At 39.0% G+C, this 13,202-nt stretch overlaps 1 protein-coding gene across 6 annotated transcripts in view; it reads right to left on the bottom strand.

Moving 5' to 3' along the window:
• BMAL1 (basic helix-loop-helix ARNT like 1) overlaps window positions 1-13,202 on the bottom strand; it is an 82,249-nt gene that overhangs the window by 29,726 nt on the left and 39,321 nt on the right. For all 6 annotated transcript variants that reach the window (XM_074955086.1, XM_074955085.1, XM_074955080.1 and 3 more), the window contains exons 4-10: window positions 13,032-13,052; window positions 8,112-8,150; window positions 7,709-7,750; window positions 6,503-6,660; window positions 3,487-3,566; window positions 2,160-2,252; window positions 825-942 (exon numbers count right to left, since the gene is read on the bottom strand). In XM_074955086.1, the coding sequence (XP_074811187.1) occupies window positions 825-942; window positions 2,160-2,252; window positions 3,487-3,566; window positions 6,503-6,660; window positions 7,709-7,750; window positions 8,112-8,150; window positions 13,032-13,052 (551 nt within the window). The remainder of the gene's footprint in view (window positions 1-824; window positions 943-2,159; window positions 2,253-3,486; window positions 3,567-6,502; window positions 6,661-7,708; window positions 7,751-8,111; window positions 8,151-13,031; window positions 13,053-13,202) is intronic.

The following is a 13,202-nucleotide window of genomic DNA, read 5'->3' as shown; positions in this document are numbered from 1 at the left end:
AAGCCCACTGCGTCTTGTCCTATCCTCAGAGGTTAAGGAGAACAATTTTTCCCCTTCCTCCTTGTAATGACCTTTTATGTACTTGAAAACTGTTATCATGTCCCTTCTAAGTCTTCTCTTCTCCAGACAAAACAAACCCAATTTTTTCAATCTTCCCTCATACGTCATGTTTTCTAGACCTTTAATCATTTTTGTTGCTCTTCTCTGGATTTTCTCCCATTTGTTCACATCTTTCCTGAAATGTGGCGCCAGGAACTGGATACAATACTCCAGTTGAGGCCTAATGAGCATGGAGTAGAGCAGAAGAATTACTTCTTGTGTCTTGCTTACAACACTCCTGCTAATACATTCCAGAACGATGGTTGCTTTTTTTACACTGTTGACTCATATTTAGCTTGTGATCCACTATGAGATCCCTTTCTGCAGTACTCCTTCCTAGGCAGTCATTTACCATTTTGTTGCAATGCTTGCAGAAGAATGGTCTTGTGGTTAAAACAACAGAAAAGGAAGTCTGGAGATCTAGATTCTATTCCTGGCTCTACTAAAAAGACTTCTTGTATGACTCTGTGCAAGTCACTTGACCTCTCTGTAAATCAGTCTTTCCATTTGTAAAATGGGGAAAATATTCATTAATCCATTTGTACGAATTAATTCACTAGTATTTGTAAATATTAATACTTTGAGATCCTTAATTGGAAGGCCCTATGGAAGTGAACACTATTAACCAGCATTTAATGGATGGTATTGATGGTAAAACAAAGGAGATGATAAAAATATATATTAAGTTTAAGATACACTAACATTTCAAGGAAAGAAATACTCACTTTTTGCATCTATGAGCCTTTCTCGTGGTGCAGTATCAGAAGAAGAGAGCTGCTCTTTAACTTTTGCAATATCCTTAGGATGAAGGTAGTCAAACAAACTCTGACCAATCAAATCATTCTGTAGATATGGAATATGAAATCAGAAATTAAAAATAAATACATATGTTCAAATTTGGGAAATATTGCATACATTTTAAAGAGTCACTTAGTTTGTCAGTCTACAATGACAGCCTGTTCAATCTATTGCAGTCGAAGTTTGGGCCTCTTTTTTCCCCTGAAAAGGTTTATTCCCAATTTTATATCAAGTATTCATTGTAAAATCACAACTAAAACATAGTCATGTCTCTCAAAGCTTTTTAGAATATGTACCCTGAACGAAAGGCTGGCCAAAAGAGTATTTTTTTGAATTTAGTTTTGAAGTTCATAGAATATTAATGATGGAGAAAAGGGTACAGAAAATTAAGGATATGGTAGTATCATAACAAGAGGTTTGGTAAAAGTCAAGCCTTGTGTTAAGTATACATTAAACCTTTGGTATGATTATGCTAATTATTTTTCAGTATTGCTTGTCCTGCTTAGATGGTAGCATAAGAATAATTTGTACTCTGCTCAGATTCCTCGTCTTGTCAAATCTCACCCATATTTAAATCATTCTCCCTTGCACTGCTCCCATGAACATCTACTTATATAATACTGGCATTTCCCCCCACATCCAGCTACTATCGACTCAAATGCATTTTGATTTGTTGGTAAACTGATTTAAATGCAACATTGTTTACACAGAGGGTTCCTGTTGCCTGATGGCAAAAGTTGACTCCCAGTACAAACCTTATGTGACTTTACTTAATTAACAAGAACGGAAGGGCAATCAAGTTAGATAAAACAGGAACTAAATGGAAACATTTTCCAGAACAAGAGTAAAATTTTCAAAAGTGTCCAACTGACATCAGAGCCTAAGCGTCACTTTCAAAATTCACCTAGGAGCCTAAGTCATTTAGGCACTTTTGATAATGTTATCCCAAGCCTTTTTAGAGGCGAAACAAAAAAACAATCAGATAGTTTTGTAAGTGGTGAAGTAGAGTAGATATTCCTCTGCACTTCCTGTGTGCAGCTGAAACCAGAAGCAGTATTACCAAAGGAAGTTTTTTTCCAATCCAGCAGAAACCAGAAATTTTTGTAAATCTTGCAAATTAGTCTGTTTTTGAAATAATTCTAGACTCAAACATAGACATTTCAGATGAATACGCCGAAGTTTAGATGTGTATCCAAACAAAACCTTTCAATCTCTTGAGGTCTGTCCATTATTAGTTCCCAAGGTACAGTTCCCAACAATACCTGACTGTAGTTGAGGATCTTGAAGACAGATTCTGAAACAAACAGTATCTTCCCTCTATCACAGCCCACAACAAACAGAAATCCATCTGCTGCCTAATGAAGAAAGATAATTGTATTATTTTTAAAAAACAATTACATCTTTTTAGCATTTAGTTACCTTTGTTACACAGTAGGATTTCGATATTAACATTAATATCGTTGCATCTATAGAAATAACTGAATTAACAAACTATGAAATTATGATAAAAGCTTAAAAATCTTTTTGCACTTGGAATTAGATTTTTGGCACTACTTTTCTTAATAATGACAAGAATGTAAAGACAATTTCAGTAGTAGTAAAAGCTCACATCTTTTCATGTAATATTATAGTTGTACACAAAGCAATTCCTTAAATTAATTTTTTAAAAAAACAGTAACTAATCTTCTTGTGTTTGACCTATATTTATTACATTTTAAATTCATTTGACTTCTTTTGGAAAATAAGCGTGGCCCGGACCTTGCAGACATTTCTATGCATATGAGTAGTTCCACTTAATTCAAGAGGACTCATGTACATGAGCATTTGTGTGGATCAGGCCCTAATTTTGTAAATTCATATAAATCACAGAACTGTTTAAATAACTCAGTCCTGCATATATGCTATTTGGTCATTTAAATGAGATTTGTGAAGCACTGCAAGCCTATTAAATCAATTTCTAAGTCCGTGCTTAAGTATTAGAACAAAAAGGCTATAGCTTATGTTTTTATAGTGCTGACAAAGCATATAGATTTTATTTTTGCAATCAGTTGAAATACATCTGTATGTTGTTTCCTCACCAATCTTAGTTATGACTTTTATGCATCAACTGATTATATGCTGAAAATTGTATCAAATGATGGTGAGTTTTTTGTTTTTTTTTTTGTAAAAAAGGCCATGAGCCAATAAGAAATGAGCCGAAAACAACGGTGTTCATTTATTTACTTCTAACTTAATTAACCAAACAACTGAAAATCCTGACAACTAGGTGGTAGGGTACTTTTATGTCAAAATGCTTTTATGTGAAAATATTTTGAACTGGCCACTTATTTTTGGTCCTTCCATTTTTAGGTGCCCAACCTGATACTTGTGGCTGGATTTTCAGGTGTTGAGCATCCTCTCAAATTCCACTGACTTCAAAGTGGAGTTGCAGGGGTTTATCATCTTTGAAAATCAAGACTATCTATCTCAAGTTGCCCTATGGGTCTGGCTAAAGACATAATTACTGGGATCTTTCCCTTCATGAGAATTAAATTTATAAATTTTTTTAAACCAAAGTTTTAAATTTAGCATTTTTAAGTTGAAATATACCCTGAGAATAAGATGTTTTAATTCATCATCTGAGAGAAAAGCAGGTTTGTAGTTTGCTTCTGTATATGGGTTTGTGGCACCTTAAAGAAAAAAGAAAAGAGTGAATACCGCCTGTAAATAAACTTAATATACATCCATCTACTATATAGAAATATACTCTTGTTTACAAAGACTTTTTCTTCTGTGCCTTTTGATGCTCCCTCATGTTTTTTTCCAGCTGTATTCTAATTGCTAGTATCTTTTTCACAAGTGGAACCCAGCTGAAGACAACTCAGAAAAGAATGAACGCTGGCTGGAAAAAACACCGAAATACACACTGAAGACAAGAATAGGCAGTAATTTCAACCGTTAATAACCCTTTAAGGCAGGGTTTCTCAAACTTCATTGCACCGCGACCCCCTTCTGACAACAAAAATTACTACACGACCCCAAGAGTGGGGACTGAGCTCGCCCGAGCCCTGCTGTCCTGGGTGGGGGGACAAAGCCAAAGCCCGAGCCCCACCACCCCAAATGAGGGGGGGGGCTGCAAAGTTGAAACCCAAGGGCTTCAGTCCCAGGCAGGGGGCCAGTAGCCTGAGCCACGCTGCCCAGGGCTGAAGCCATTGGGCTTTGGCCCCAGGCAGTTGGGCTTGGGCTTCAGCTTTGGCCCTGGGTAGTGGGGTTTGGGCTTTGGCCACAGGCCCCAGCAAGTCTAAGCCAGCCCTGGCGACCCCATTAAAATGGGGTCCCGACCCACTTTGGGGTCCTGATCCCCAGTTTGAGAACCACTGCTTTAAGGAATAAGAATATTCATCTTCACACAAGTGTTTTCCAAATGTTTTGCTGTGCCCTGTCCATGTGTGCTCTCCACAACAGAACAAAACTGAGAAATTATTGAAGGGACTTTTGTTTTCCATCTTTAAATAATTTCTTGAATGTAGACTCTAGTCAACAGTGGCTGAAAGTCATTACTATCTGATGGCTACTCAGTGGCCTATGTGAAATGAACTGGTGATCTCAATCCAATTCTTACTGTTCATGTCTCATCAGAGGCCAAGAATTTGCATAAGCACTGAGAATGAACTACCATTCACTTCTACAGATGAGGCAGCTTCCAATGCTGTCATGCCACCCATGTCGTACCAATTCTAAAGTAATTCTTCTGATACGATGTCCTTTGAAAAGCAATAAATTGAGTTAAATTGGTAATGAGGATGCTGATGGCAAATTATAGCCTTACCAATTAAAAGTAGCACAGAAAGTTAGATTCTTTAACAGGGTAAGAGACAACAAATGTAATGTAAGATGTAATGCCTGATAATTCACAAGACAGAAACAAAATGAATGCCTCCTGGTCCTCCTCTGAGCCACCTTCCCACCTCAACTACTGACAATTATTAAAGTAACCTGCATAATTATGGCACTATATATATTTATTTAAATTTCAGCTATTTAACTATATATATATATATCTCTTCATTAACTTAGTTTCACTCTGTACCATCTCTGCAGTAAAACCCATACTGTTTATACACAATACTCAAGTGCCAAAAGACTGTTTTTCTCCCCATCCTCAGATAAAAGCACGCCAATCTTGTAAATTAATAAAAATAGACAGAGAATGCTATAGTTAGGGTTCTGTTAGGAAAGTCTCTATGTAACCTTGTTTTGAGCTGCCATTAATTATCTCCAAAATTTTTCTTTTGGGTTGAAGATAGCCATACAATCTCAACGAAATTACAACTTCTTTGAAAGTTTGGCCAAAAGAGCCAGTCAGCTGTCTGAGTTAGCACAGCATTGAATTAATATGTACTTTTCCTGATTAAAGAGTATCTAGATCTTGTGCATGGATAACTCAATCAGAGGGGTAAGCAGTGTTAACTCAAACAGTTAATCATGTAGATAGACATCTCTGAGGAACTGTCTTCAAATTTTCAAAATAAAAATTCATCTATAAATTGCTTTTGTGCATATAGTGCTAAATTTCTAGTGAGTCATTATTTGTAGTTCTTTACATGACCATATTGTTCAGTAAACACATTAGCATCGATAGTTACATTGGGGTGGTTTGGGGAACCTATTCCACCGAAAAGTTCGTTAGTTATATATGGTTTCTATTTTACAGAACTGTAGCAAAATTAGCATTTGTTTTTTCTTCTCCCTCTCTCCTAGTCTTTTCTTTCTTTTCTTTTCTTTTTTTTTTAAAACAAAACAGAGATGTTAAATGTTAAATACTTGTTTTGATAAAACTGTAGTTAAAAAGTTAACCACACAAATCTCAAAATTCAAAAGGTAATGCTCCTACAGAAACCTCAACCTTAGTATTTTATACTTGTAGCATTTTGTTGTCCTGCTTTTCTGGTTAAATATATATAATAAAATATACATTACAGCTGAAATTTACCCAGGTAAAAAGCTGGCATAAGATCTTCAGCAACATATTAAGTCCTGGAGGGCACAGCCTATGTGTCACAGAGGGGTCTCTGTGCTGGCCTGCATAAACAAGAATGGGCTGGGCTGAGTGAGGATCTACTGGATCAATGATTAAATGGATCCAGAGACCCTAGCAGGAAATGGCAGTAAACCTGCTTATAGATGATACTCTTCTGTACACGGATCCTGGGTTTTGGGGCTGGATTTTGCATCCCTACACTATGCATTATGCATCACATGGGTGAGTTACCTTTCCTGTACAAAACTTGCCTTTATGTTGCCTGTCTTCTGCATTGTTTAACTGCAAACTTACATTGCCTTTAATTAGTAAGCCAGTTTCAGACTGCTTTTGGTCTCAAAGCTGATTTAAATGAATGCTGTCAAAGCAGAGTCAATTTGTGCCACGATTCTACCTCTTTATCATCCCTCACAGAGATTATGTCTGCCAAGAGCATGAGTAAGCTAATATAAATAAGGGATTCTGCAGAAGGTACAGTGTTGTCCATGCTAACACATATGGACCATCTTCTCAGTTCGTAAGCTCCAGACCAGAACACACCTCATAGCTCAATGCAGAACAAAGATAAGAATTTTTTTAACTCACCTCGTAATGTTTTCATATGCTGAACAGCCATTCTCAGTACAGTAAGTTTATCTAGCTTTCGGGACATAGCATTGCACGTTGGTACCAAAGATGCCAATTCATCAATAAAACTGTTCATTTTATCTCGACGTCTTTTTTCAATCTGGCTATGAGCCTCTCTAAGCAATAACAAAATTTAAGATTGAATAGCGTAATGAAGTTTCAAACGGTCAGAAAAAATAAAAAACAACTAATTTTAAAGTAGTAGACTACAAGGCCCACCCTGCACCCCTTATTCATAAGGCCACACACAATAGTAGTCCCACTGAAGTGAATATTAAAAGTTAATTACTTGTGTGAATAAGGGTTATTTATGGGAGTAAAGGTGAAAGGATGGGGCCCTAATTTAGCATCAGATACTCATATCATATTTACAATAAATACTAACATTATCTGATAAGCAGGTTCTACCTATCTATCTTAGGTTTTTTATACTGCTGCCTTGGTATCTGAGCACATCTACTGAGGTACTACAAGAATTATGTAAAAATCAAGATCAAGATCATAGATGCATAAGTATCACTGTGTACAGAACTGGATGAGATAACAATTCATGCCAAAGAATAGCATTAAAAAGTGTAAATACTACAATTCACTATAATATTCAAATTCCTTGCTGAAGTTTGTGCTTTATGTAAATAAGTTTCCTATTCATCCTATAAATTACTGTTAAAAATATTTTGGAAAACAGCCCTACACTAGGCTCTTCCTATTGCTTAGAGAAACTGTGCAGAGCAGCATATCATTTTGACATTGCACGTTCAAAGTCAAAGTGGCTTTTTCTGTTTGTTTTAGTTTTATATATATTACATGTACTGTAGCACTTTACAGCCTGGTAATGCTATAACACTTTTTGCATGCAATGCTTTTGGTTCAATGTAAAGGGAGTTAGCCATGCTATTTCTATTTAATGTTAATGGAAATTGCTTTTTAACTACACATTTCCAATAAAAATATACTATATTAGTATTTTCATAAAATTGTATGCAGTTCATAAAAGAACAAATCTTTAAAACTGAAAACAGATGGAAAAGCCAAACAGAAAAAAGCCCAAATATAAGCTTTTACTTTGAGACTCAGGCACAGGTGCACAAAGTCCCTAACGCGACAGGAAAACAAGAATATCATCTTTTTTCAGTAAGTTAGTTAAGAAATAAAATAGTTTACCTTGCATTTTTTATTCTGCCTTGTTGGTCTGTATATTCCAACCTGATAAGGAGGAAGTTAAATTACAAAGTCACAGGTTTATTGCCATTATTTTCTACATAATTTTCTAATAATTGCTTTTGTATACACTAAGTAGCTGTTGGTCTTTAGTTACAACAATATTGTGGGGGTCATACTAAGTTTAGAAAGGATTTTTATTTACAGTAGGTTTTCCCAGTAAGGTTCATGTTACTTTCTATTCTAGCTTTAACATGAAGCCTTGATCCTGCAAATTCTCAGACCCACATGGAGCCCAGCCCGAGACTTCAGTGACAAGCCACACAAATGAAAGAGTTCACCCACAAGGATCTGGTCTCTAATTAAATCTCTTGGAGTGCACATTTTAGTAATAGTGTAACAGTACCTTCCGTGTTGGTCTTCTTTATCTGTATCCATACCTTCTCTACAAAAATCAAAACAAAACAGCATGTCAGAAATACAGTGGAATTAGCGAATGTCAACTTGTTTATGAAATAAGCATTTATTCATGCTTCTTAAAGGAAAGTCACACACAGTTATTGGAAAAATCATTAATGAATTGTTTCTTTTGTCTTTAAACCCTTTAGTACAAAAAATAATACACCAATTTATTCAGAGAACATAAAAATGTTTCTGTGAAAGAGTACGAGGGGACCACATCAGTCAGAATAAATCAGAATAAACCAAGATGTTCAAGTAATTGTACCAGGCAGTAAAACAGGCTTCAATTCAGAGAAGGCATCAGTGTTATTAAAATGTCCTTTAATCTACTGACACATCCTTTTAAGGTTTTCTTCTAAGCAGAAATACTTTTAATCCATTAACAGTCAACTTGCATTGGCAAAACAGAAACAAAAGATTCACAGTAGCCGATTCATTATTGACTCTAAAAATAGTCACTCTAAGTTCCACATCTTCAAACTTCAAAGTCTTCAGCTAACCGTCAAAAGTTCTTCATGTTCTGTTTAATCTTTACTTCAGGTCACTTCTAAACTGAACATGACTAAGTTATTTAGACTTCTCATTCTGTTTAAGACTCCTTTTTGACTCTTGGTGTTCACATTCTTGCATGGAGTCTGCAGGTGCAGATCAATGAAACAGAAAAATTCTCTCTCTATACCCCTCCCCCATTTATTTAAAGATTTGTTCTTGATCTCCTATTTCAGAGCACCACAATTCATTTTCTACATTTTAAAGTCTTTTCTATATCAGTTCAATGGGAATCTGGAAGTACCTCTCAATATAGGGTTTGCTTTGAAATTCATCTGTGAGCTAATATTCATAAAGGACTTCAGTACATTGGTGCTAGGGAACTCCTACCAGTGGATTCTAGTGTAAAGATCTGAGGGTGCAAGTTCTCAGTTTCAGTGGGTCTAGAACCTGGGATGGTGAAGGCCCTGAGGTCTGACACTCCCTCATCTCCACAAAGAGAGACAGATGAAACATCACCGCACCAATGCTGGAAGGACAGACCCGCACAGGAAGTCCTATCAGAATGCCCAATTGGCTCGTGCCCACTACATAAGCCAGGAAGTGACCAGGGTGGGATGTCCAAGCAACCAAGCAGAATGTATGCTGCTGCCGGGTCAGATCCCGCTCTCACCCGCCCCCTGAGATATGCATTGAAATCACTCTTCCCAGTTCCTGCTCTGCTCCAGTTCTGTTCCTGCACTTACCCTCTGTTCCTGCCTTGCTTCGTGCCTGATCCTTGTCTTCTTTCTGGCTCCTGTCCCTATACTCCTCTCCTAACCATTGGCTATCAGTTCCATCTCTGACCCCAGTTCATCTTCTGGCTACCAACTTCTGACTCTGAATCCAGCTCTGCCACATTGCCTTGCACATCCCTCTCCAGCCAAAGAGCACACTGGATCTTGTCAAAACTAATCAACAGGGCCTTCCTGTTGTCCAGTCTCCCAGGAAGATCCCTGGGCCTTACTGGTGTATAATTTGACCTTCACAGGGTGTATAACCAGCGTAGATTAGATCGGGGGACAAATGGAAGACCGCATTTCGAACACTCTGGCACTTGGCGAATCTGGTTATGCCATTTGGGTTAGCCAATGTTCCTGCCACCTTCCAACACTTTGTCAACAACATGTTCTGGGACAGTCTGGACCAGTTTGTAATTTTCTACTTTGATGATACACTGATACTTTCTGAGAATCCTGAGCAGCATAGTGATCACATCCAGTTCATCCTGGAAAGAAGTACGGAGTGTATGTCAAGCTCCATGAATGTACATTTGACCAGCCATCCTCTGAGTTTGTGGGGTATATAATTTCCTCCCTCAGGTAATCTGAATGGACCCTCAGAAAGTTGAAGCAATCCACATCTAGGCAGCACCCAGACTCTCCGGGAGATGCAACACTTTCTGGGATTAGCAAAATTTTATCAGAGATTCATTTAAAACTTTTCAGGAAAAATAGCTGCCCACCCTCCCTTCTGCACAAATCCATTAAGTTCATTTGGTCATCTGAAGCATAATGAGCGTTCGATCAGCTCAAGATTGCCTTCACAACCACCTCCATTTTAGGACATCCAGGCCCCAATCAGCAGTTCATGGTAGAAACAGGCAAAAGAGTCCTGTGGCACCTTATAGACTAACAGATGTATACTAACAGCATGGTAGAAACAGATGCTTCTAGTATAACTCTGGGTGCTGTCCTGTCCCAATAGGCTGTCCTGTCCCAATCAGTACTACACCTTTGTGCACATTATTGATGCAAGCTTACACCACTGAATTTCGGAACTACGAAATACTGGACACAGAACTGCTCATCATTAAATCCACTTTCAAAAAGTAGTGACACTATCCGGAGAGGCTTGACATCCAGTACAGGTATTCCCCAATCATAAAAACATGAGTATCTCCAGAGGGCTTGGGCCCTGAGCCAAAGACAGCTCCAGTGAGCACTATTCTTCTCCCAATTTAACGTCACCATTTCATACTGTCCAGGAACCAGCAATGGGAAAGCAGACACCCTCTTATGTAAAGGGGAATATTACCAAGAAAACGAGGAGCCCAACTCAGAACCACCCCATCTCCTGAAGCCCTGTAACTTTGTTAACACCGTGACCTGATAACCATCCTTCAGACAGTTGCTCAAGAAGACCCTTCTGGAAGGTTCCACCTAGGAAGGGAATGGCCAAAGTGCAACAATCCACATGGAATGGGAGTGACGTATGCCAGTGGGTACATATACATTTTGCCAGGGCATGCCCTGTTAGAGACATTACATTTATGCCATGACGCCCCATTCACAGGCCTCTTTGGTTGCCTCAAGGCTTTTTGCACGATCACTCATTTCTTCTGGTGGCTTGGTATGCATGTGGAAGTCTGGGCCTTTGCAGATTCTTGCACCATATGTGCTCATACTAGAACACCTGGGGTAAGAACCTAATATCTCTGGAGACTCTGGCCATACCCGGATCTCAATCACTCTGGACTTTGCTGTGAAGCTCCCACACTCTGAGGGCCACACCATAGTTGGAGGCTGACTAATTAAAATGGCCCATTTCATTTCCTGTGACTGTCAGTCTTTGGCCAAAACAACAGCCCAGCTGCTGGTGACACACATCATTTGCTCTCAGACCAAATCATCCCTGACCGAGAGCCAAAATTTGTGTCTCAATTCTGACAGAAGACAATCCAACTAATAGATGTTCATGCATCCACCCCCACTGCGTATCACTCCCAGACCAGTGGGCAGTTGGAGAGAGTCAAGTCAAGTACTGGAATAATACTTGTGTGCTTTATTAACTTCCATTGGGAAAACAGAATCTCCCTGTTACCATACATCAAGTACTCCTACAATGGTGCCGATCATGTCTCCTCTGGGCAGAGTCCCTTCTTTTCAAATTTTGGATATCATCTCCATTTCCACCCTGTGTTACCCACAGACTCCCCAAAGCTGGTGGCCATCAACTGGGTCCAGTGAATTCACCATATCCAAGATTAACTCCGCAGTACCTGGCTGAGGCTAAAAAAGCCTACAAGTTGTTTATGGACTGGTAACACCAAGAATGTTTGGCGTTTGTTGTGAGCCAGAAGGTCTGGCTCATCGCAAATCACGTCAGGGTGATCAGGCCTTCTTAATAGTTAGACAATTAGTTCCTCAGTCCTTTCCAAACCTGCAAATAGGGTGCAGCAGAGTCGCATATAAGCTTCAACTTCCCCAGTCCCTCTGCATCGACCAAGTGTCCCAGACATCAATTCTCAAGCCCTGCATAGAGAATCCTTTCCTGAATTGGTCTCAACAACCCACCAGTCAAGATTTAGAGGCATGAAGAATATATCGTGCACAAAATCCTTGACTCCTGTCTGCAGCGAAGTTGCCTCCAATACTTCATAGATTGGAAAGGTTACCATCCCAAGGGATGATCCTGAGACCCCGTGACCCACGTCCATGCCCCTGAGCTAGTGGAAAATTTTTACTGGGATCATCCCAACAAGCCAGGCCCAGTGGCACCCCAGAAGGGAGCACACCTAAGTATAAGAATCCTGGGGTTCAGGTTCTCAGTTTCAGTGGGTCCACAACCTGGGTCTCTAACACTCCCCCGTTGCCAGCAAGGGAGATGGTTGAAGGACCATCTCACCAATCCTGGAAGGTCACACCCCCCAGAAAGTCCCATTGGAATGCCCAAGATGTGCGGATGCCTGATTGGCTCCTATTCACTATGTAAGTGACCAACCCTCTCCAGGAAGTGACCAGAGAGGACTGTCTGAGCAACTGAGCAGACTTTACATTGCTGCTGCACTGGATCCTGCCCTTATTTGTCTCCTGAAATCTTTATTCAACCCATTCCTGGTTCCAAATGGGCACCCAAAATGTGGTTTTGGGTGCCCAACTTGTGACATCTGAAAGGGCTGACTTTCAGAAAGTAGGTGCTCACATTTTCTGAAAATCACTCCCGTTTAAGGCATCTCAGATTGGCACCCAAAATCATTAGTCACATTTGAAAAATCTGGATCTCAAAAATAAGGGTCCAATTCTGATCGCCACTGAAGGACCTTTATACTGCTCTAGCAGCTTCCAAAGCATCCTATAAGTTCCTTGCTCCCTTACATGGTAGGCATAGTATTCAATTTACACAACTTAGTTTCAATGCTCATCTAATAAGCATATTTTTAGCATGAGGAGTAGAGTACTCCAAACTGTACATTAGAAGACATTCCAGTACCATCAAAAAAGAGCAGAACTTCAGTAGTTTGTTGAGGTCATCAGAGTCTCAATCAAAAATAAAAACTTTGTTACAGATATTCTGTGGGGGAGGGGATGAGAGAGAGATTATTGTTTATACTTACTCAAAGGAAAATCCATCAAGTCTGGAAAGATAAAGAAAAAATTATTACTCAATGTTCAAAGAGCGTTAGTGCTTACTAGACTACATTCTGCTAATTGCTATTGTTTGTCTTAATTTCCAGTTTTTCCCCATTCATATACACTGACATGCAATTTTGTAGTCTGGAAAAGCA

The sequence above is a fragment of the Natator depressus genome, chromosome 6, assembly GCF_965152275.1.
Source record: "Natator depressus isolate rNatDep1 chromosome 6, rNatDep2.hap1, whole genome shotgun sequence".
In the NCBI taxonomy this organism is placed as follows: Eukaryota; Metazoa; Chordata; order Testudines; family Cheloniidae; genus Natator; species Natator depressus.
Note: the sequence above shows the minus strand (reverse complement) of the source record. Positions and strands in the feature narration are given on the sequence as shown.